The sequence below is a fragment of the Protopterus annectens genome, chromosome 2.part2 (assembly GCF_019279795.1).
Source record: "Protopterus annectens isolate FY-2018-M chromosome 2.part2, PAN1.0, whole genome shotgun sequence".
NCBI lineage: Eukaryota > Metazoa > Chordata > Ceratodontiformes > Protopteridae > Protopterus > Protopterus annectens.
In genome coordinates this window covers 708,584,306-708,610,115 of record NC_056730.1, presented here as the reverse complement: position 1 = coordinate 708,610,115, position 25,810 = coordinate 708,584,306, and the positions used below count along the sequence as shown (strand labels likewise).

The window sequence follows — 25,810 nt, the reverse complement described above, 5'->3', positions numbered from 1 at the left end:
GTGTAAAGAGTTGCTGGATTTAGTTCATGTGTCTGAACAAGTGGGTAAGCATTCTTTGCAATGTGGTTTCGATGCTGTACAGGCCTCCTCGAGGGTGGCTGCCACTAGTTCTGTTCTTCGCAGGCATGCCTGGTTGAGGGATCAGAATTTAGCTGAGCATGTTAAGACAAGGATTTTGGATGCTCCTTTACAGTCTGATGTGTTGTTTGGTTCGCCTGTGGAAGCAGTTTTAAAGAAAATGGAGGACAAAGCTAAGTCTATGCAAACGGTTAAAGATTTTTTGCAGGTACAGCCACCGAAGTTTAGTAGAAATTGGCCTACTAAGGGATGGACATATCCTGCTTATGATTCCCAGTCTAGGGGTAGGTCTAGGCGTGGTAGGGGCAGAGCTCAAGGTTCTTTTAGGCCTAGAACAGGGAGTTCACCTGCTCAGACTTCTGGTGAGGGCAGGGTCAGTCCTTTCGTAAACAGACCCAATGACCTGCCTTTTCAGCTGCCAGTAGATTCTCGTCTGGCAGCTCCTTTGGGAGGAAGACTGTCTCTTTTCAAAGAAAATTGGGATTTAATTACTCAAGACAGGTGGGTGTTGGATATCATTCACCACGGTTACCGGTTTTATTTCCATACATTGCCCCCTTTCAAAGGCATGCCAGATGTTCCTCCTCCACAAAGGAAAGAGGCTCACAAGCAAATTTCTCTGTTACTCCAAATAGGGGCCATTCAGCCAGTCCCTGTATCAGAAAGGGGCCTAGGATTTTATTCTCGCCTGTTCCTAGTACCAAAGAAGGGGAACATGTGGAGACCAATTTTGGATTTATCTATCCTCAACACTTATCTGGACATTCCCAAGTTCAAAATGTTGACGTTACAACAGCTTTTACCTCTGATGGGCAAAGATCACTGGATGGTAACTTTAGATCTCAAGGAAGCTTACCTTCATGTGCCTATAAGACTAAGTTGCAGGAAGTATCTGCGTTTTCGAGCTGGAAATTCTCATTATCAGTTCTCTGCATTGCCCTTTGGCTTATCTACTGCCAGAGTATTCACAAAGGTTCTGGCTCCAGTGATAGCTTACTTCAGGCTAAAAGGAATTCAAATCTATCCTTACTTGGGCGACTGCCTGATTCTGGCTCAAGAAAAGGAAGACCTTCTACAGCATCTGGAATATGTTATAGCAGTGCTAAGATGCCTAGGGTATTCTGTGAACGAAATAAAGTCCAGTCTAGTACCCTCTCAAGACATGTGCTTTCTGGGTGTGAGACTGAATACAGCAGCCCAGATGGCCTTTTAACCCCGGACAAACAAAAGAGTCTATCACTTTACTTCCATCAACTATCTCATCAGTCCGTGCTGACTGCAAGGACAGTCCTTCAAGCATTAGGGTTCATGGCATCTTGTATTCTGGTGCTTCCCAATGCCAAACTGCATATGAGGAAGCTACAATGGTATCTCAAAATGTATGGACACAGCACTGCCAGGATTTGGACACTGTCATTCAAATAATACCTTGCCTTCAAAAAGAATTTTTGTGGTGGGCTCAGGAATGTCACCTAAACAAGGGACTCTCTGTGACCCGGCCAGAGGCGAGTCAGATTTTAACGACAGATGCCTCGGACATTGCTTGGGGAGCTCATCTAAATGGAAAGTGGATACAAGACAAGTGGCCTGCCAGACTACAGCATCTACATATCAACATGAAGGAGATGTTAGCAGTCCAGTTTGCATTAATGGCTTTCAAGGAGTTACTTCTTCCAGGGCAGGTGTTGATTCTAACAGACAACACAACTGTCATGTGGTACATCAACAAGCAAGGGGAACACATTCTTATCCTCTATGCAGGCAAGCAATGATTTTATGGGAGACTGCGCTAAGCTTGCAACTAACTCTTCAGGCAAGGTTTCTGCCGGAACACAGAACTCCTTAGCAGATGTGTTAAGCAGACAAATCATGGATCCCCACGAGTGGAAACTGGATCTTCATGTATTTCAGAAATTGACAGTGTCATGGGGAACTCCAGACATAGATCTGTTCGCTTCTCCACTAAACCACCAGCTGCCAAAGTTTTGCACAAAGGGTTTCATCACACAGCTTGGAAAGTGGATGCTCTGTCTTTCAGTTGGAAAAACCTTCATGTGTATGCCTTTCCACCTCTGCTTCTTCTTCCAAAGGTGCTATTAAAAGTCAGACAAGACAAGCCAAGGATGATTTTGATAGCTCCAGATTGGCCTCCGCAACACTGGTACCCACTACTAAGGAGTCTGGTAAGGAAGCCTCCATGGCCTTTACCTTTGATTCCTCATCTGTTATCTCAGAAGGACGGTCATCTACTCAATGTCAAGCTTCACTCTCTTCATCTAACAGCCTGGCATATTCTGTGTTGAAACACAGCAGGTCTCAACTTCCTCAACAAGTTTTAAATGTGATTATGGAAGCTAGAAGACCTAGTACAAGGAAAGTGTACGCAGAAAAATGGAAGAGATTTTTATTTTGGAGTACAGCAAAGAATTTGGAGATTTCTGAGCCTAATTTGAGTGTGGCTCTTCAATATCTTACTGAGTTATTGGACAAAGGTTTGTCCTTCTCTTCCATTAAGATTCATGCTGCAGCAATTTCAGCTCACTATGACTGTGACCCACCATTGTTTTTGCATCCTTTGTTCAAGCAGTTTCTTAGAGGGGCAAAGAATATAAGACCCCACGTAGAGCTCCTACTCCTGCTTGGGATCTCAATTTTGTGTTGGAAAAACTTACTCTACAACCTTTTGAGCCTGCGGCTACTGCTGAATTGAAATACTTGTCATGGAAGACTGCTTTTCTGTTGGCTATTACTTCTGCAAGAAGGGTGTCTGAGTTGCAGGCCCTTATGGCAGTGGAGCCCTTTTGATTTTCCATAAGGATAGGGTATCATTACGTACTAATCCTTCCTTTATGCCTAAGGTGGTTTCTAGTGTGGCTTTAAACCAAACTATTCATTTGCCTACTTTTTATGCAGACCCCCAAAATAAAGGGAAAAGATTTTGCACACTTTAGATGTACACAGGCAATTGCGTTATTATTTAAGCAGGACTAAGGATTTTAGGCAGTCTCAGCAGTTGTTTGTTTCTTTTGCTTTGAGTTCAGGGCAAGCCTGTGTCAAAACAACTATTTCTAGGTGGATTGGGTTTTGCATTGCATTTTGTTATTCCCATCATGGCAAGGAGATTCCAGCTGGGATTAGGCCTCATTCCACTAGGGCTACTGCCACTTCAACAGCATTTCTAAGGGGTGGCAACTAAGGATATTTTGGAGGCAGCTACTTGGAGTTCAGTGCATACTTTCTCTAAGCATTATCACCTTCCTATCTACTCTAAGTCTAGGGCTGGTTTTGCCACAGCTGTTTTGCAAGGCATGTTGTCAGCTCCTACTTCTTTATGATTTGCCAGCCTCCCTTACCTCTGCTTTGGGATTCTACCCAATAGTAAGGACTGCAGCAATGTGGAGCGAAGAACATAGTACAGTTTTGTACCTACCATAAATGTAGATGTTCGAGGATCCACATTGCTGCAGTCCAATACCTCCCTCCTTCCCCTCTGTGTTTAGGGGTGGTTGTGTAGGTGAGGTTATATGCTGATATTTTTTGTATATATTTGTGTATATTTTGTACATATTTTTGGTGCAGGTATTTTGGGCCTTGTCTTTTTAGGGTCTTCTGACATCTGGGGCAAGAAAAGACTGAGGATATGACGTCGGTCATGCGCATTAGTACCCTGACGTACTGACGTCAGTCTAATGCGCCCTGACCGACGTCAGCCATATACTCTGGTATTCGGGCCGACTGGACAGCGGACTACCCAATAGTAAGGACTGCAGCAATGTGGATCCTCGAACATCTACATTTATGGTAGGTACAAAACTGTACTTTTCCCACAAGTTAAACAGTTATTGACTTTTTCTGACATCGGCTGAGGCAAGAAAGAGTCCCCAACGGGGTACTTAGCTTTTTAGAAGTCTTCGAAGTAGTATTCGGTAGTAGTAATCTCTGGATCTGACCGACCGGCACTTGCGAACAGCTTCTGCTTGGCCACGGCAAGAAAGACTGAGGAAAATGGCGTCGGCTGATGCCTTTATACCCGAAGACCAGCAGAGATGACGTCGGGTGAAGTGCGACATCAGCCGAAGCCGGACCCAGACTTTGGATTCCGGCCGACCGAAGGGCTGCCTGACGACAGGACAACCCATTTGTTATGACTGCAGATGCATCCATGAAGGACATCACACAATCGATATTTAAAAAAATGGTATTTTTTTCCCCAAAGTGAACTTATCTGCCCAACAAAGGGACAGCACAGAGCCAACTGTCGATCCTTGAAAGCCTTAGAGAAACAAACTCTTCAGCGGCAGTAAAGCTCTGAAGGTCTTGCCACCTAAACTTGCTTAGTCAGCTCAGTTTGCGGTTATTGACAGTTTGGGCAAATGGAAGGTACCTCAAGCTTTGGAAGCTGTCCAGCTGTTATATCCTTAACAGGATATAAACCATACTGCAGCAGTGATCAGTATGATGAACATCCCCTCTTCTACCAAATCCCCAGAACTTACTGGAGAAGCCACTTAAGGTGCACAAAGGGGAAGAAATGCAAAAGATGCATGTTCAACTCACACAAGGTGGATTTAAGATAAGTGTGCGATGGTGACGGGCATGGTCAGAGGTGAATCCAAAGCAACAGGGCCAATCTTTGAGTACTGTGGTTGAATTCAGAATGGTGCACATATACTTACTCAGCAACTGTTTGCAACATTAGGAACAGGAAATGTCGAGGGCCCTAAGACTGGCACAAGCTAACCTGCAAGGACCAGCTAAACACTCACAGTACTACTCGGGTGGGGGGGGGGTAGTCTGTCTAACCCAAGTACTACTCAGGGTGAGGAAATCTTCTCTCTCACCTAAATCTAAATCAAGAAATGTGTCCCAGGAATTAGAAAGACAACCCCTTGTTCACTCCCATGACAACCACGGGTGTGCGGCATGAGGGGAGGTGATAACTGAACCCTAGGTTCTTAATCTCAAGAATGAACAGCAACTGAAATGCTCCCTATGGGCAGTATAGTTATCACACTCCTGTCATACTGCATCAAAGTGCTGGGAGAGTGACTGATAAACGAATAAGCACAGTAGTTGAAAGCAAGAGGGGAGATAAGTAGTTTGAATTCAGATCAGGATGCAGGAAAACTGACCCAATATTTGCAGTGAGACAGACAATTGAGAAGAAGCTAGAGATGAGGAAACAGTTCAACTGGGCAGTCCTAGACTTAGGGAAAGCAAGACAAGGTCCCAAGAAAGCTGATTTGGGCAGAGCTGGGACAGTTCAAAGTCCTGGAAGTATAGGTAGAATTAGTATAGGCTATGTACAAGGACCCAATGAAAAGTGTGAACAGTGTTCAGATTCACAGAGGGTTTCTGAGTGGGTATGTATCAGGGTTCAGCTCTTGGCTCACTGGAGCTCATATTAGTGACAGACTATCAAACAGGTAGGAGGGGACATATCAACAAAGCTGCTGTAAGCAAATGATGCAGCATTACAAGCAGAACATGAATAAGAACTGCAGCAAATGATATGGGAATGGAATGCAAACTGAAGGCACACAGGATGAAACTGAGCACAGACAAGACAGACGTCATGGCAACAAATAGGGAAATCAGAAGAAACTTAAAAATCAGATAGAAGTTAATGATATCAGAGCAGAAGTCCACGTAGCTCAAGGTCAAACAGAGCAGAATGCTGTGGTTCAGGCAAATGTGCAGAAAAGCAGAAAATAATTTGGTGAAGTAGTACAGGTTAACAGCTTCAGGTATTTGGGAAGGGGGGGTAGTTGAAGAGAAAGGAAGCCTACATTAGGAGGTCAAAGTGACAATCAAGGGGTGCTGCAGGAAACTAACACAGAATCAGGGGCAGTGTGTGACAGTAGAATGCCAAAGAAGCTAAAAGGTAAGGTGTACAAAACAGTAGTATGAATAGTACTACTATATGGTACAAAAATCTAGTGAGTGAAGGCAGACCCATTACGGAAGCTAGAGGTGAAGTGCCTGAAACAGATGCTAGGATACACACTTGTGGGACAGACAAAGAATAAACGATATCAGAGCAGAAATCCAAGTAGCTCAAGGTCACAGAGAACAGACTGCAGTGGTTCAGGCAAATGTGCAGAAAAGCAGAAAATAATTTGGTGAAGATCTGTTAGAGAAAGGAAGAAGGCAGGAGAAAATGTGGACATCTAGCAAAGAGTTGGATGGACTGTGCGACAGAAGACTTGCATCAGTTAAGCATGACAAGTGAAGAAGGTAGGAGAGTGGCAATGAATCAAGAAAGACAGCGGCATTTGACAGACCACCTTGAACCTCATGCAGAAAATGGGAAAAAGGTGGTGATGACAGAACCTCTCTGGTCAATCTTATACACATTAAAAAAAGTGGGTGATGACCTCAAAGAAAAAGAGATCAATCCAATGCATATATTGGGTGCAAGCTATCACCAGGGTGGTGCATTTCAAAGAGCAGAGAGGTTTACCACCTTGAGCCTTGTGTTCAGGTACTGTTCCTTTTGGCCATTTTTGTTTGGAAGCCTTAGGTCCTCTGACTAGTCCTAACCACAGCTACATGTTTTGCTGTTTATACTTCGCTACAAAATCTCCTTAGTCTTCTTTCCCATGAAGTTTGTGAACAGTACTCAGAGCTGGTGGATGGGCAGTTACCCCCTGATGGCTTTTTATATTCAAAATATGCCCCAGAATTACGGGCTCCAAGAATCAATGTTTTCTTGTTCAAATTCTTACACTTAAAAAAAAAAAAAAAAAGATGCGGCTTGTTGCCCGAACAAAAAAGACAAATGCAGCTAGTAGTGTTGAGGGAATTTTACATCCAAAGGCACATCACATGCCATAAAAAAATCAATCATATTAAAGACAAGTAACGCAATATAATAAGTGAACAGAAGATAATAAAAAAAAGTCTCAAACTGGGGTGGCTACTGCTCTTAGAAGCCGACAGGAAGAAAATGACAAGAATGTGCAAGCAAGCAACATTTCTTGCAACAAAGAAAACGAAGATGGCATGGATTTGGTTCTTTCCCCTCCACTCTGGGGATGCACCACTGCTATATAAGCAAGGCCAGAACAAGCAATACATGTCTATAGACAATTCACAGTGTTGTAGCAGTACTCCTTATAAAAAATATCCTTATTTTCACACAACCAAAGGGCAACTGTAATATATGACAGCTCAGCATACATTAGTATATACAAAGCTAAACTTCACCTTGAAGTATTTTTGCTAGTTTTCCATTTTCCTTTCATTAGGAATTAAATGCCTAAAACAAAGAAAAAAAATGTCCAAATTAACCATTGTGTTACTTAAACATATTCTGAAAAGCTTACCCTCTTTCTTTGCAAATGCTTGACTTGCTTCAATGACTTGGGGTCGTTCAGGATTGTAACGGGTTCCTTCTGGAAAAATCACAAGGTACATCTGGAGAACAGGAAAAGTGAGCTTATAAATATTACAACTAGAAAGGGGGGAATGAAGAAACTGTGTGTGTATTGTACTGCTTTTTTTACTCGCCAATTGTAGCATGATGAAAAGCATAATGTCAAATAGAGTAGGTTAGTACAACAATTCATTAGGCTACTACGTACTTGCGGATGCCAATTAAAACTGAAAATAGTGTGCTAGGGATATATGTTCTGCTTAAAACTGACTGACAACATAGTTTTCGCCACTTCATTCTCTCGCCTTAACCTAGATAAGGGCTTTCTGAAGCATACTCCCAAAAATACGGTCCTCAAACAGATGTGTAATATAGTTGTCAGTTGACCTATAAAGATTGACTTCTACAATGGATAACTTTTAAAACATCATCTTACTCATCCAACTATTTTCCCTCTTTGCTATGCACTGACAGGAGTGTGTGTACCTTCTCATCAATACATGCCACCCCATCACATACAAGGTTAGAAGTGCATGCCAAGGTGCTGCAATAGTTGATTTGCTCACCCATCACCCACTTAAAGCACAACCTATGGGACAAAAAATATAAAAGGCAATGTATAAATAAAAGCTTGCCCTGTCTGCAAGAGATTCCAGCTGCATAACCATGGAACTATCCAGACATTTGTGTGGGTGGGTGGATTATAAGCAGCCAATTCAGAATGCCTCCTTACTGATGTACTATTCTCATATCTGATGTTAGGAGGTTTCTGCAGTGAAAATGAAAACTTTCTCGGAGGTGCAGACAGAGTTCAAAATTTAGGCACTCAAAAGATAGAATCCTGTAATAAAGTGCCAAAGAGGGTTCAATCAATACCTGGTAAAGGTATGAGAACTGAAGACCAAAACGATGTGGCACTAATATCTCCAATGGAGACTTTAATGCAGCAAAGGCTGACACAGCAGGCATGGCTTTCGTGAAATGAGCCTTGACCTCAACATTTTCCAATGAGTGTTTCAACAATTTATTACAGAACACAAGGCAGCCAGTCTTCTTGGAAATGATGTGCTTTACTACTACGGGACCCTTTTTCTTTAAAAATACAAGAAACAAGCAGCTTTTCTTCCTGAATTAATTTACCCTCTTTGGGTAAAACTTGACAACACTGCACAACTAAGATGGAAAATTACTCCTTTCTCTGTTTTTTCCCCCGGAAAGAAAAGAGGAAGATGAATGGGCCTGATTTTACTCAATTACTCAGTGCTGACTATCATGCAATGCAAATACTCCACAATAAAACCACTGGTATATTGATGCTGTAGAAAATGCTGGTAGTCCACAAAGTAAAGAAAAAAGTTTATTGTAAGACAATAGAAAGCTGGTAAGCACTTTCGTCCTCAACAAAAGAACTCCATCAGACAAATTAAAATCAAACACAGAACACATTTTAAAGACTCCCTTTGTGCTTCACATGATAGTAGCCACTCCCCCTAAGTAACAAAAATTTAAAAGGGCAATACAAACTGTGATGTCAATGACAAAATTTTAAATAAATAAATGTTACTAAATATAAAAAAATATAGAAAATATGTAAAAAAGATCATCCACTTCACAATTTTTTAAAACAGCAATGAATAAATATATAAATAAATAAATAATCTGTTTAAAGCTCTCAGTTTTAAAAGGGAATTAATAGAAAGAGATTCATTTAAACCTGGCCAGTTGTTCGCATTTAATAACAACTGCTAGTATAAATTCTCTCTTTTCTAGTAAGACAGACCATGCACCTCCCCTGATATCCATCGTGACCCCATCAATAACAAAAAAATTAAAAGTGTGGTCACTGTTCTCTGAGGTATGTTTATACAAAACATTTGTCTCTTTGCCTGTTCTTATTTCATACAAATGTTCATATATTCTGTTTTTAAATTTTCTATCAGCTTTTCCAATGTAAAAACAATCACATAGGTTATAGAGGGCAAAATAAATAATACGTTCAGAGTTACAATTATACTTATTTTTTATATGAATCTTAGTGTTGCTTATCATAAACACTGTTCCTTCCTTTATAAAGGGACAGTAACGACACATACCACACTTCAACATACGTCCATTCGAAAAACGATTCACAGCATGTCCTTTCTCGAAAAAAAAATTCAAATTTCTACCTTTTCTAAAAATAACAGTAGGTTGTTCATCAATATGTGTTCTGATACTTCGGTCATGTGTTAGAATTGACCAACTTTTACCCAAAATATGTTTAATATCAGGACTATCAATTGTGTATGTAGAAATGAAGGAAGTATTATAATCTTTTCCTGTAAAAACAGAGTTGAGGGGTGCAACATTCACTGTGTGCTACATCCAATGAAACCTCAGATAAAAAGAGAGATATAAAAATTTGTTTTGCTCTTATTTACTACCTCTAAAAGGACATCATTAACAAGTCTCAAAGGGTAGCCCCTCTTTAAAAACATATCTTTTAAGGTATCACATTCATCTAAAAAATCTTCTGAAAGTGATACCATACGGGCACAGCCCGTACAAACTGTCCCTTAATAATAGCTTTTTTCTGTTTCTGAGGGTGGATGCTACTATAATGAAGTAATGAATTTGAATATGTGTCATAGTTTCATAGTATAGTACTAGGCTATCTGCCCTGGGGCATTTGTAAGCCTAGCCGTAGTGATGTGGCTTTTGCTACCCCATGAAATGGTACAAAAATGTACAGAATAAATCTAGAATACTGTGCCTCTGCCTAGTAGTGACACAGTGAAGGTCCCCTTATATAATAGAATTAGTTTACTGTGCCCCTGTCTAGCAGTGACACAGATGTGACCCCTGGGGTAAACTTGCGACCTCCCATCCACTCATCAAGATTTCTCTTGAAGAGAGTCAGTGAGGGGCTCTGCCCAATACGAACTGGGATCCTGTTCCAAAGCATGGGAAGCCTCTGGGTTATGAATCTATCCCTCCAGCATGTCCTATTCATACTTGTGCTGAGGTTTAAGTCTTTAGCTCTCGTGGTCCTGATGGATTTGGATTTTTTGAGGTGGAGCATGTCCATCAGATCCTGATTGGACATGGCCTTGTACGTCAAGCAGAGATCACCTCTGAGCAGGCGGTATGCTACTGAATAGAGCTGAAGTTTCTTTAGTCTGGCAGAATAAGACATATGTTGGAGACCCTTGATCCTTTTGGTGAGGTACTTTTGTGGTCTCTCCAGCTGTTGCAATTGCCGGGTGAGGTACATACCAAATGGGGCATTGTACTCAATCATGGGTCTGATGAGGGAGGAATATAGGGGTACAATGACATCCTTGGATCTGGATGTGAAACCCTTCATGATGTGGTGTGCAAGGTAGAATGTTTTTTTAACCACTTTGGCAACATGGGTGTCAAATGAGAGGTCGCTGTCTACTTGGGTCCCTAGGTCTCTGATTACTTTTTCCGTACTTAGTGGGTTGATGTCTATGTGATAATTTGTGGGTACTTTGTTTTTTCCAAAAGGGATGACTATACATTTTTTGGCATTTAGTTTAAAGCCGTGACTACGGCACCAGTTGTCCGTTTCAGTGAGGCCTTTTTGTAGGATGTGTGTATCTGCTGGTGTATCGACTATGGCGCCTAGTTTGCAGTCATCTGCGAACTTTGTCAGCCACAGCCCTCCCATGTTTGCTTTAACATCTGAGAAATAAATGCCGAACAAGAGGGGTCCCCAGGACAGATCCCTGTGGGACACCACTTGTGACTGGCTTTGAGTCTGACATTGCTCCAGCGATTTTAACTTTATGGGTTCTGTCCTTTAGCCAGTTTGCAACCCATCTAGTGACATAAGGGTTTACTTTTAAGCTGTTTAGCTTATCTATGATGCCTGAGTGGGGTATTGTGTCGAAGGCCTTAGCCAAGTCCAGGTATGCTGCATGGACTGCTTTGCCCTCATCAATGGCTCTAGTGACTGTTTCAAAAAAGTCAACCAGGTTTAAAAGGCAGGATCTGCCCTTTACAAAGCCGAACTGGATGGGGGTCAAGCGTCTGTAGGTCCCCTATGTCTCCGTTTATGAGTTCCATAATGATTCTTTCCATAGCTTTGCAGACCAGGCTAGTCAAGCTTATGGGGCGGTAGTTTCCAGGGTCTGTAGAGGCACCCCCCTTGTGAAGTGGGACCACTGTTGCTGTACGCCAGTGTTCAGGTACATATCCCGAAGTAAGGCTAAGGTTAAATAGCATTTTTATGTGTGGGTTTAGCTCCTCTTGGAGTTCACGTAACACGCACCTCAGGATACAGTCAGGCCCCATTGATGCTGTGTTTTTTGCTTTGTTTAGGGCGGTTCTCACTTGGACATCTGAGATGACAGGGAGATTACATTCAGCTGGGATAAGTATTTCTTCTTTTGGGGGTGAAGGAGGCGAGAAATTTGCACTGAACCTGTCAGCCAGAATGTTAGCAATATCTGTGGGTTCAGTGTATTTTTTGTTGTTGTGAACCAACTCTGAGCATATCTGAGGGTTTACGCCCAGGTTTCTAACATAGCTGAAGAAGGCTTTGTGGTTATCTTTAGTGTCCTTAGCAATTTTTCTCTCAAAGTTTGCCTTGGATGTTTTTATGAGAGAACGTAGTTTTCTGCTAATGTTGATCAGAGATGTCTTCCCTTCATGGGATTTCGCTCTGACGTGCAGTAGCTTCCTTCTTTTGTTATACAATTTGTTTATGGCTGAGGTCCACCAGACAGGACGCTTACATTTGGTGGAGAGGGACTTGGATTTGTTTGGGATCGCATGATCCATGCATTCTTGGAGATGTCCATAGAAAGCATCTGTGAAGGATTCGGCATTGTGGGATGTGGTATCCACTGGCACAGTGGGCTTAAAGGATACCATCTCAGTCTTAAGAAGAGTGAAGTCTGCTTTTGAGAAGTTTTTCACTGTGGTCTTTTGTGCTGGGGGTGGAGGTGGGATATGTATATCCAGGGTGATTAGTCTGTGGTCAGATCTCACTAGTGAGTCCTTTCGATATATTTAATAGATATAAACCTACTACTCTGGTAATCCTTTCATTAATTTAATATCAAGGAAGGGTATCTCATATGTAAGTTAAACGAATATGTAAATCTTAAAAATGAAGTGGTGGAATCTAAATATCTAATAAAATCACTCTAGGGACCATCCCATAAAATAAAAAGGTCTTCCGGGAATCGTGTATAACATTTAACATGCTTGTAAAAGTCAGAAGGAAACAAATATTTCTTCTCCCACTGTAAAACCACTATGTTAGCATAAAGACCACCACACTCAGAACCCATAGCTACCCCTTCCTGTTGTAAAAAAATCTTATTAAATAAAATAAAATAGTTCTTAAGGACTGTCTCCATCAACTGGGTATACAGTATTACATCAAAAATGGTTTATTTTCTTTTCATATAAAAATTCATTAAACCATTCTAACCCTTCCTGGTGGGGAAATACTGAATAAAGATCCTTTATATCAACCGTTACTAACACATAGGAGCCTTCAAAGCGTATGTGATTAATATCTTTTAAGAAGCTCCATGAGTCTTTACATATATGTGACTCTTGCTGCACAAATTTCTTTAACTTACAGTCTAAGTATTTTGCCAGGGGTTACGTAATTGACCCCTTAGAGTCAACTATGGGTCACATGGGTGGTTGTGATATGTTCTTATGTAGTTTCGGGAGACCAAATATTACTGCTAGTTTAGGATACATAAAGTACAGTTTTGTACCTACCATAAATGTAGATGTCCGAACAGGATAGCATCTGCAGTCATAACAAATGGGTTGTTCTGTCGTCAGGCAGCCCTTTGGTCGGCCGGATTCCAAAGTCTGGGTCCGGCTTCGGCTGATGTCGCACTTCTCCCGACGTCATCTCTGCTGGTGTTCGGGTATAAAGGCATCAGCCGACGCCATTTTCCTCAGTGTTTCTTGCCCTAGATGCCAGTTGCCCTCTTGGAAAGCTAAATTTTGGATAAATGCCAATGTTTCCAAAAAAGTAGAAGGCAAACACAAAAAATAAGCATGTATGTACATATATACAAACAAATGCATCATAAGAGACTCCCCCCAGCTAGCTAATAGGAGGGTAAATACCCTAGGAGTACCACAGAGGGGAAGGAGGGTGGATAATCCTGACTGCAGATGCTATCCTGTTCGGACATCTACATTTATGGTAGATACAAAACTGTACTATGTCCTTCAAGGTAGCATCTGCAGTCATAACAAATGGGTAGAATACCATAGCCAACTAGGGGTGGAGGAAGAAAAATTATGGTGTAGTTAGGATCCCTTGCAGTACAGCAGTGGCAAACCCTGCTCGGGATCTAGAGTATAGAGGTAAATTATAATGCTTGGCAAATGTATGCACGGAGGTCCAAGTAGCCGCCTCAATAATGTCCTTGGTTGCCACTCCTCGTAAGAAAGCTGTGGTAGTGGCTGTAGCCCTTGTAGAATGAGGTCTTATGTCCTGTGGAATTGGTTTTCCATGGTAGGAGTAACAGAATCTTATGCAATTTCCTATCCATTTGGAGATTGTCTGTTTGGAAATTGCTTTTCCTTCCCTTCCTGTTGCATAGGCTACTAAAAGCTGGTCAGTTTTTCTGTTACCTTTGGTTCTGTCCAGGTAGTAGCGTAATTGTCTATGTACATCCAAGGTATGCAGCAGTCTTTCCCCCCTGTTCTGTGGATTGGGAAAGAAGGTAGGTAGGTGGATTGCCTGGTTTAAAGACACTCTGGATACCACCTTAGGCATAAATGTAGGATTAGTTCTCATGGAGACCCTATCTTGATGGAAGATTAGGAAGGGTTGTACTGCCATTAAGGCCTGTAGTTCCGAAACCCTCCTTGCTGAAGTAATTGCCAGTAGGAAAGCAGTTTTCCGTGATAGGTGTTGAAGATCTGCTGTTGCTGCTGGTTCAAATGGAGGGAGTGTCAATTTTTCTAGCACAAAGTTCAAGTCCCATGCTGGTAATGGTGGTTTCCTAGGAGGTTTTACATTCTTGATCCCTCTGAGGAACTGCCTGAGTAGAGGAAAAGACAGGTGGATCGAAGCTGTATTCTGCTGAAATAGCTGATGCATGTATCTTGATGGAGGAATAAGACAGGCCTGTATGTAGAAGCTCTGCCAAGTACTCCAGGATGTTAGCAATATCTATGTTCGACACATCTTTTCCTCTTTCAGTACTCCAAATGACAAACCTTTTCCATTTTCCTGCATAGTTCCTTCTTGTTGAAGGTCTGCGGGCTTCAAGGATAATGTCTTTAACCCTTTGGGATAGGTCTGGGTTAGTTGCTGCTATGTGATGTTCCAGGCAGTCAGTTGCAATGTTTTTAGGTTTGGGTGCATGATGTTGTAGTTGTTCTGAGTTAACATCAAAGGCACCAGGGGTATTGACCACATTCTCCCCCGAGATATGCTCCTCAGCAATGGGTACCAGTGTTGTCTTGGCCAACTCGGAGCTATCAGGATTATCCTTGGACGTTCCTCTTTGATTTTCAGTAGTACCTTGTGCATCAAAGGAAGAGGTGGAAATGCATATGCTGTCTGGCCTTTCCAACTGAAGGATAGAGAGTCCACCTTCCATGCAAGTGGGTGGCATGTCCTTGTGCAGAATTTTTTGAGCTGGTGATTGAGTGGGGATGCGAATAGGTCTATTTGTGGCATTCCCCATTTCTTTGTGATGGCCTTGAAGATGTCCGGGTGTAGCATCCATTCGTGAGCATCCGAGGTGGTTCTGCTTAACATGTCTGCTAGGGTGTTTTCTTTTCCGCACAAACATTGCCTGTAACTGGATGTTGTAGCTCAGAGCCATATTCCAAAGGTCCAGAGTCATTCTGCATAGGGGGTATGAATGAGTGCCTCCTTGTTTGTTGATGTACCACATGACTGTGGTGTTGTCTGTCCTTATCATTAAATGGCCTTCTTTGAGGAATGGTCTGAATTTCTGTATTGCTAGTTTTACTGCCAGCATTTCTTTTTGGTTTATGTGCAGGTTCAGCTGGTCTTGAGTCCACAATCCTTGTATGCATTTGTCCAACATGTGCGCCCCCCAGCCTAGGTCTAAGGCGTCCGTTGTGATGGTTTGGCTTGCCTGAAAGTTGTGGAAGGGTAAGCCTGGGTTTGACTGGCATGCTTGAGCCCACCATAGGAACTCCTGTTTCAGGCATGGGATTAGTGGGATTTCGGTTTCTAAGCTGTGCCTGTGTTGAGACCATAAATTCTTTAGGTACCACTGTAGCTTTCTCATATGCAGTCTGGCATGTGGGACCAAGATTATGCATGATGCCATGAAGCCCAAGGCCTGCAGTACTTTTCTTGCTGTTAGTTTGTTCTGCTTTGTTAATGCCAAGAAGTAAAGAGGGAGTTGTTTTGTTTTCTGCAGTTAGGAATGCCATTTGTTTTACTGTGTCCAAATCCGCACCCAAGAATGTTCTTGTTTGGGATGGTATCAGTCTTGACTTTTGTAAATTGACTGTGTATCCCAGGGCTTGTAGTAAGCAAATGACTCTTTGTAGATCTGTTGTCAGCTTGCTTTTGTTGTCCGCTTGTAACAGGCAGTCGTCCAGCTATGGATAAATTTGTATTCCCTGTAGCCTGCAGTGAGCGATTACTGATGCCAGGCATTTTGTAAATACTCTGGGCGCAGTAGATAAGCCAAAGGGCAATGCTGAGAATTGATAATGCTCTGATCCTGCAAGAAATCTGAGGTATCTTCTGCAATTTGGTCGTATGGGGGTGTGCAGGTATGCCTCCTTGAGATCTAGAGTTACCAGCCAACACTCCTTGCCCAGCATGGGAAGAAGTTGCTGTAGGGTCAGCATTTTGAATTTTGGGACAATGATGTATGTGTTTAAGACGGACAGGTCGAGAATAGGTCTCCAACTTTTCTCTTTTCTTGGTACTAGGAAGAGTCTGGAGTAGAATCCTTTGCCCTGTTCTGTTATTGGTACTCTTTCCACAGCTCTCATCTTTGTTAATTCTGCTATCTGCTTTAGAGCTTCTGTTTTTTGATTTGGAGGTAGGTTTGGCATTCCTCTTTTACTGGTAAGGTGTGGAAGTGGAACCTGTAGCCTTGGTCTATGGTTTGCAAAATCCACTTGTCTTTTGTGATACAGTGCCAATTTTTCGAAAATAAGGCTAACTTTCTGCCTAAAGGTGCTGCTATTTGCTCCCTGGTAGGCGGTGTTAGAGCCAAGTCACTGTGATTGTCCTGTTGTAGTGGCAGTGGTTGTGTCTGTGCTTGGTTATTGCCTTGCCACTGTCGCCCTCTGTAGGCACCTCCTCTGGATTGATTTCTGCCTCTAGAGCGTCTATTCCTGCCTCTGAGATTTTGAGGAGTCTGGAAAGGACCAATTTTTGGCAGGCCAGTTCCTGCTAAACCTTGGGGGCTGAACTTGTAAGAAATCCTTAACTGTTTGTACAGATTTTGCCTTTTCTTCCATTTTCTTCATTACTTGCTGAGCAGGTGTACCAAATAGACTGGCCTTATCTATAGGAGCATCTAACAGCTTTGCTTTAACATGATCCGGCAAGACCTGTTCTTTCAACCATGCATGTCTTCTTATCACTGTGCCAGTCATGGCTGATCTAAATGAAGCCTCCAGTGCATCATAGCCACATTTTAAAGAATGGTTACTAACCTGTTGGATGTTATTCACCATTTCTAAAACATATTTCTTATCTAAGGAGTCATCAGAGGACAGCTTCTTAGTTAACTGATCAAGCATAAACTCTTGGTATTGGATCATATGAAACTGACAGTTTAAAGCTCTAGTTGAGAGAGTAGCAGAGGTGTAAACTTTTTCCCCATCTCTCTAAGGACCTGGATTCCCTTTCAGAAGGAGTAGGGTTTTTTGCTGAGGTCGAGGCTACTGCCTTAGGCCCCTGGGATATAGTCTCAGGATCTGCAAGTGGGGCCTTGTATAGGTGGTGATGAGTGTCTGGCACCCTGTAAAATCTATCTGGTTTGGCAGGGGCTGGAGGTAAAGTATCAGGAGCAGTGCAAACATCATTAAATGCATCATCCACAACAGGCAGTACTGGAGGTATAGCTAAGGGCCTATGTTGTGGTAAGTGCAGAAAAGTCCTAAGCCTTTTTCTTGAATCTGAGAAATCTTGTCCCTGCCATTGGAATTTTTCTCTTATGGCATGTAAGGTTTCCCCAAAGGAAAATTCCTCTGGCGGAGAGGCAGATGGAATGGATTCTTCAGCATCGGAATCTTCATATGTAGACAAAGGAGCCTCTGGCTGGTCTGTAATGTCCGAGTCATCCGCAGAATCATCAGAGGACACTGGCTCGGGGGGCTCTGCTCTAGATCTCTTTTCTGGTGGCTGAGAGGCCCTGTCTGGGTGAGATTGGGATCCCCTAATTAAGGATATTAAATCCTCTGCCAGAGTAAGCATTTGTGAACTAGAAGTGGGCCTGTGTGAGGCGGGCTTAACAGGCACTGATTTAACAGTTTTGGCTGCTTTAGCCCTGGCAAAGGCCTTAATAGACATGGCTGCAGGAGGCCTAGCAGCACCACGTGCTGGGGTAGAGACATCCAAAGGGATGGTGTCTGATAAATCACTAGGAACCACAGTAGTAGGCAAAACTTCTGAGGCCGATTCAACTAAGGTAGCAGGAGCCTCAGTAGTAGTCATGGATTCGGCTGAAGATTGACCGGTATTCTCGGTTTCGGCCGAAACCGAGACACTCGCGGCTTGCTTAACGGTGGTTTCGGCCGAAACCGCGGACCGCGAGTGTCGGTCTTTTTCTTTGCGTTTTTTACAATTTGGGAAGTCGGAGGATCCGACGACATAATGTACGCAAAATCTGAGCTGAAAAACTGTTCAGCAAACTCCGACCGACGCCTAAGCGTTCGTCGGTTGAAGGAAGCACAGGCCGAACAGGCTGCTACATCGTGGTCTGGGCCTAAGCAAGGCAGACAGTAAGAGTGTAAATCTTTATGATGTATTTGTTTCCCACAAGTTAAACAGTTATTGACTTTTTCTGACATCGGCTGAGGCAAGAAAGAGTCCCCAATGGGGTACTTAGCTTTTTAGAAGTCTTCGAAGTAGTATTCGGTAGTAGTAATCTCTGGATCTGACCGACCGGCACTTGCGAACAGCTTCTGCTTCGGGCGCCACGCGGCAAGAAAGACTGAGGAAAATGGCGTCGGCTGATGCCTTTATACCCGAAGACCAGCAGAGATGACGTCGGGAGAAGTGCGACATCAGCCGAAGCCGGACCCAGACTTTGGAATCCGGCCGACCGAAGGGCTGCCTGACGACAGGACAACCCATTTGTTATGACTGCAGATGCTACCTTGAAGGACATCAGTCAAATAATTCAAAACGTCCATATCAATAAAACCATCAATAAATAGGTCCTGTAATTCATTTTTATTTTTTGAATAGGCACCATTTACCTCACTGATGGATGATCTTCTGTATGCTTTTCCTTCCAATATGAACAACATTTTTCTATTATAGTCATCCAGGTTCATAATAGCAACCCCCCCCCCCCCACCCTTATCGGGTTTCATAATTCTGATTGTGTCAAGCAATCCATTAATTTCTTTTATAAGAATACCTTCTTGGATATTGTAACCCTCCCTGTTACAATAGGTGGAAAGTGCACTCCTAATATCTAATTCACATATTTTCTCAAATAGGGTGATCATAGGGTGCAAGGGGGGGGGGTTATATGTGCTAAATATCGATAATGAGCTGGTGGGTTGAATAGGGAAGGAATTCTGAAATAAAACCTTAACATTTATTTTACGAGTATACAATTTCAGGTCCATCAAGGTTTGTGATATGTTACTACATTGCCATGGGACATAAGTAAACCCTTTAGAATAAACATCACATTGTTCTTTATTAAATTCAAGGTTTGAAAAATTATAAACCTTAAAATCACCCACTGGTGACTGGTAATAAAAGCTTACATTTACTTTTAGAAGAGTTTGACTATTATTTATGTAAGATAAAACGTTTACAAATGGACAATGCTTATTTTATAGAATGCCTCAAAGAAAAAATTGTACCTAAAGGGTTACGAATGTGGAGGTATCCTAGTGGCTTAAAATCCGATTATGATTTTATTTTTGAATTAACTGCGTTATTTGATAAACATGGCTTTGACTATATGAAATTGTTTGTATCTAACAATGAAAAAAATATTAATGAATTAATGGACAGAGCTACCGAACTGGATACAGCAATTTCTACACACAGACAGTATGCAGATTTTAGATGTGAGCATTTTAGAATTTTTGAAAGTATAGATGGTTTGAGTAACAATATAAAATACCATAAGATGAAAAAGTTAAACAGGGACAAAATGGAGTATAGTAAGGGCATTGCATACCCTAACCCCCCACCATCTCTGAAATGGGGTAACAAATATACTGTATCTGAAAATGGGATGTTAAATACTAAGGATGTTCCCCAGACCCATTTTTCACACGATTAAGATGAAGATGAATATTTTTTGGATGAGGAAGAATACCCCCCTTTAAGACATTCGGAACGTCTGAAAAACAAGACCCCCCCCAAGTGAACAACTTGAGGGGGGTGAATTATGTAACCCATCCCCACAACAACCACCAATGGAACGGGGGGGGGGGTTTGAACATCCACAAGGGTGGAGGGAACTTCCACAACAGGAAATGGTCGAACAGGAAATAAGTTTTATGCTGAACAATACAGTCATTGATGATGTACAAGTAGTTGACAGTGGAGACAATTTTTTTACCCACTTGCTGTATTTTAACTAATAGCATGGATGATTTTAAGGTTTATAATTTTTCAAACCTTGAATTTAATAAAGAACAATGTGATGTTTTTTCTAAAGGGTTTACTTATGTCCCATGGCAACGTAGTAACATATCACAAACCTGGATGGACCTGAAATTGTATAACCGTAAAATAAATTTTAAGGTTTTATTTCAGAATTCTTTCCTTATTAAACCCACCAGTTCATTATCTATATCTAGCACATATAACCCCCCCTGCACCCTATGATCACCCTATTTGAGAAAATATGTGAATTAGATAATAGGAGTGCACTTTCCACATACTGTAACGGGGAGGGTTACAATATCCAAGAAGGTATTCTTATAAAAGAAATTAATGGATTGCTTGACACAAACAGAATTATGAAACCCGATAAGGGTGGGGGGGTTGCCCAAGTAGGTATTCTTATAAAAGAAATTAATGGATTGCTTGACACAAACAGAATTATGAAACCCGATAAGGGTGGAGGGGTTGCTATTATGAACCTGGATGACTATAATAGAAAAATGTTGCTCATATTGGAAGGAAAAACATACAGAAGATCATCCATCAGTGGGGTAAATGGTGCCTATTCAAAAATTAAAAATGAATTACAGGACCTATTTATTGATGGTTTTATTGATATGGACATTTTGAATTATTTGACTGTTATGCATCCTAAACTAGCAGTAATATTTGGTCTCCAAAAGTGTAAGTACCATAAAATGTAGATGTTAGAATTCCAGTGGATTGGTTGTCTGGAAGCAGTCTTCCGGGACACCGGTTCCACCCCGACGCCGGGTTCCTCACCACCTAGGCTTCACTGTTATTTTATTTTTTCTTCTTTGATGAGGCGCTGAGCATCCATCGCATATTATAATTGCAACGCTTTCCCAAAAACACTAAACCTAGCACAATCAAGCCTCCTCTTAATAGTGCGCTTGTTAAAGCACAAGACAAGGCGCAACAAACAACGTCGCAAGGCTCAGGCCCTAATCACACACTGTGTATAGTAATCCTTGCAGTGTATCTACTTCCCACAAAATACCTAGTTTATTTTTTTTTCTGACATTAAAGAAGTAGGCAAAAAAGAAAAATGTTCCCTAGCGGTTACTTTCTGTAACAATTCTCTCTCGGTGAAACTCCGCCTCGGAAAAGAAACGCCAACCCGCACAACCGCAGAAACTTGCTTGCCGGACCATCGGACAACGCGGCAAAAGAAAATGACGCGGTCATGTCATGAGTACCTAGCGGCGGTGACGGCGTCAGTCTAAGCGCCATGACGACACGCGTCAGCCTTATACTCTGGTATTCGGGCCGACTGGGACACGGACTATACCCAATTGTCAGGACTGCAGCAAGGGAAGACGAAGAACATCTACATAAGAACATATCACAACCACCCATGCGACCCATAGTTGACTCTAAGGGTTCAATTATGCAACCCCTGGCAAAATACTTAGATTTTAAGTTAAAGAAATTTGTGCAGCAAGAGTCACATATATGTAAAGACTCATGGAGCTTCTCAAAAGATATTAATCACATACTCTTTGAAGGGTTATATGTTAGTATTAGTTGATATAAAGGATCTTTATTCAGTAATTCCCTATCAGGAGGGGTTAGAATGGTTTAATGAATTTTTATATAAAAAAGAAAATAAACCATTTTGATGTAATAATGTATACCCAATTGATGGAGACAGTCCTTAAGAACAATTTTTATTTTATTTAATAAGGATTTTTTTTTACAACAGGAAGGGGTAGCTATGGGTTCTGCGTGTGGTGGTCTTTATACTAACAGTGGTTTTACAGTGGGAGAATAAATATTTGTTGCCTTCTGACTTTTACAAGCATGTTAAATATTATACACAATTCCTGGATGACCTTTTTTTATTTTATGGGATGGTCCCTATGCCCTTATTAGTGATTTTATTAGATATTTAGATTCCACCAGTTCATTTTTAGGATTTACATATTCATTTAACTTACATGAGATACCCTTCCTTGCTATTAAATTAATTAAGGATTACCAGAATAGTAGGTTTATATCTAAAATATATCAAAAGGACACATATTCAAATTCATTACTTCATTATAGTAGCATCCACCCTCAGAAAGAGAAAAAAGCTATTATTAAGGAACAGTTTGTACGAGCTGCCCGTATGGTATCACTTTCAGAAGATTTTTTAGATGAATGTGATACCTTAAAAGATATTTTTTAAAGAGGGGCTACCCTTTGAGACTTGTTAATGATGTCCTTTTAGAGGTAGTAAATAAGAGAGAAACAAATTTGTATATACCTCTTTTATCTGAGGTTTCATTGGATGTAACACAGTGAATGTTGCACCCCTCAACTCTGTTTTTACAGGAAAAGATAATACTTCATTCATTTCTACATACACGATTGATGGTCCTGATAGTAAACATATTTTGAGTAAAAATTGGTCAATTCTAACACATGACCGAAGTATCAGAACACATTATTGATGAACAACCTACTGTTATTTTTAGAAAAGGTAGAAATTTGAAAACATTTTTCGAGAAAGGACATGCTGTGAATCATTTTTCGAATGGACGTATGTTGAAGTGTGGTATGTGTCGTTACTGTCCCTTTATAAAGGAAGGAACAGTGTTTATGATAAACAACACTAAGATTCATATCAAAAATAAGTATAAGTGTAACTCTGAACGTATTATTTATTGTGCCCTCTGTAACCTACGTGATTGTTTTTACATTGGAAAAACTGATAGAAAATTTAAAAACAGAATATATGAACATTTGTATGAAATAAGAACAGTCAAAGAGACGCATGCTTTCTATAAACATACCTCAGAGAACAGTGACCACACTTTTAATTTTTTTGTTATTGATGGGGTCACAATGGATATCAGGGGAGGTGCATGGTCTGCCTTACTAGAAAAGAGAGAATTATACTGGCAGTTGTTATTAAATGCGAACAACTGGTCAGGTTTAAATTAATCTCTCTATTAATTCCCTTTTAAAATTGACAGCTTTAAACAGATGATTATTTATTTATTTATTTATATATTTATTCATTGCTCTTTTAAAAAATTGTGAAGTGGATGATCTTTTTTATATACTTTCTATATTTTTTTATATCTAGTAACATATATTTATTTAACATTTTGTCATTGACATCACAGTTTGTATTGCCCTTTTAAATTTTTGTTACTTAGGGGGAGTGGCTACTATCATGTGAAGCACAAAGGGAGTCTTTAAAATGTGTTCTGTGTTTGATTTTAATTTGTCTGATGAAGTTCTTTTGTTGAGGACGAAAGCACTTACCAGCTTTCTATTGTCTTACAATAAACTTTTTTGCTTCACTTTGTGGACTACCGGCATTTTCTGCAGCATCAATATATACCAGTGGTTTTATTGTGGAGTATTTGGTTCGCACACTTCTGCAGTTTGGTCAGTAGTTTCTTTCTGTCTTTTGGTGCTTGCTGTTTGTCATGCTATGCCCCATACCTGCAGTGCAACCTCTGTCAGTACATAACGCAAATGGTACAATACATATAAAAATCATGGCATTGAATTTGTGTTATTCAGTACAGTGACTAAGCAGCTGAAAATCACATTACCTGTTTGTACCGTCTATTGGTCACATTTAAGCTTTTTTTTATTTTTACAGCTTCAGACAATCACTGTCCAGCTAGCCGGCCAACACAGAAGTATTTAACAATTTTTTAGGGTAAGTGATGGCTGGAGAAATGAGTTAAGAACAATTCCAACACCATTTTCAGTAGGAAATGTGGATTGGTCCTGAGAAGAAACCTTGTGACAAACAAGATTACTGTGCGAAACTCCACAAACCTTTGAGCAGAGGTGGCAGCTACCAAAGAAAGTGTCTTACAACAGATAAAATTAAGAGCTAATGAATCAGCAGGTTCAAACTGAAAACAGGCAAGACTGTCAACTATGAACTTTTAAGTTTCCAAGAAGGAAAAGGGCTCTTCAAATGTCGTTACTAATGCAGAACACTTCTGAGGGGCTGCCTTTAACCATAAACCAGCCAACATTTGGCAACAGAATCCTGCACACACAGGTCATAATGGGCAGAGATGTCACAGACACATATCAAGAAAGAGTCACAAAACCCAAATCATAAATACATACAAGTGTGTGTGATGGCGCACACACATACAGTGTAGCATCCAAGACAGCCAGCTTAGGTCACAATGGATATTGTTCTTCCCAAATGGAGACTCTCACTTTGCAGAATATATCTATTGATAAGAAGGCTTCCTAGCAGAATTAATTACCTTTGAGACTTGCACTGGCAGGTAAGATAGAGCAGTGTCCAAGGCTAGTAGCCAGACCTTATGGTATTAGTCAGTGTCACCCTAACAAATAACACCCTCCTTTGCTTGCATGCAAACAGATTCCTGCAGTAACAGAGGCCTGAAAGCCTGAAAACACACCCATCTTGGTCATTATATGGTGAAATGAATTATCAGTGGAGTTTCCTCTCAGAATTTTTTGGTATGCTGTGGGATCAGAAGTCATGAAGGAGGAAGAACTACTGGAATGTTACTGCAACAAAAAGGATATTACATTTATCATAAAATGCCCCTTCCCTGTAGAAAACAAAAGCACTGTGAGGTTCACATTCTCCTGAATGATTAACAGGTCAGTCTCCTGGATGACAATTTACCAGATCATGACTAAAGAACTCCAGAACATTTGGCTCCAGGACAGGCATGCAACCGTAGCTCTAAGAGTCTGCCACTTCATTCACTTCTGCCAGGATGTGAACTGCTGAAACAGTTTTGTCCATGTACTTGGCCCACTACCAGACCTGCATCACCTCTTCACAGTGGATGTGTGAGCAAAGGCTATTCTCCTTACATACCACAAAATGGAACTGTTGTCTGACTCAACAGGAAGGGCTGTGGTATCAGCATCTGTTTCAGACCTTTCAGGTTCTCTCAGGTCAAGAAGCAGAGTCTACAGCTTCAGGTAATCTATATGGAGCCCCAATTTCACTAAATTATCCAAAGAAACTAAAGCAGACTTTCCCAGTCAACTAATGAAGCATCTGTATTCAGAAGCTATGCTGAACACTAATGAATGAAGCAAAGACCCAGCATGAGATTGATGCTGACTGTTAAGAGTATACCACTCCAAAGCCCAGCAATGAAGATATGACGGAGAAGATGCTTCATGAATGAGTAATGACTCAGCAACCATATTTACCTCACTGCCCACTAACAGACCTACATCTTAAGGCAAGCAAACTAGACCATGAAAACTATGGTTGTCATTGTGCCCAGAATGTCAGATACACGACTTCCCTTAGGTTTTCTCCATTGGTAAAGCATGACCAACAGTGAAGACTGTCTAGCTCTGCCCCCAGTAAAGGTTGTCCTTGCAGGCAAACAGGGAGATATCTTCTTCCAGATTATACAGACCTCCAGAGCCTTCAAACACGGCAGTAATCAAACTAGGGACACAGCCACAGACCCTGGATAGAGTCATAAGGAGCCCCCCCCCCCAGTATAGAAACAGGAAAACATTTTCCTGCAGGTCCTCCACTACCATGACAAGAACCTTGATAA

General features: G+C 41.3%; 1 protein-coding gene across 1 annotated transcript in view; it reads right to left on the bottom strand.

The window, feature by feature from the left end:
- LOC122795777 (1-acyl-sn-glycerol-3-phosphate acyltransferase epsilon-like) overlaps nucleotides 1–25,810 on the bottom strand; it is an 800,499-nt gene that overhangs the window by 296,600 nt on the left and 478,089 nt on the right. Inside the window, exon 5 of the mRNA XM_044064106.1 lies at nucleotides 7,407–7,497. Coding sequence (XP_043920041.1) covers nucleotides 7,407–7,497 — 91 coding nt within the window. The remainder of the gene's footprint in view (nucleotides 1–7,406; nucleotides 7,498–25,810) is intronic.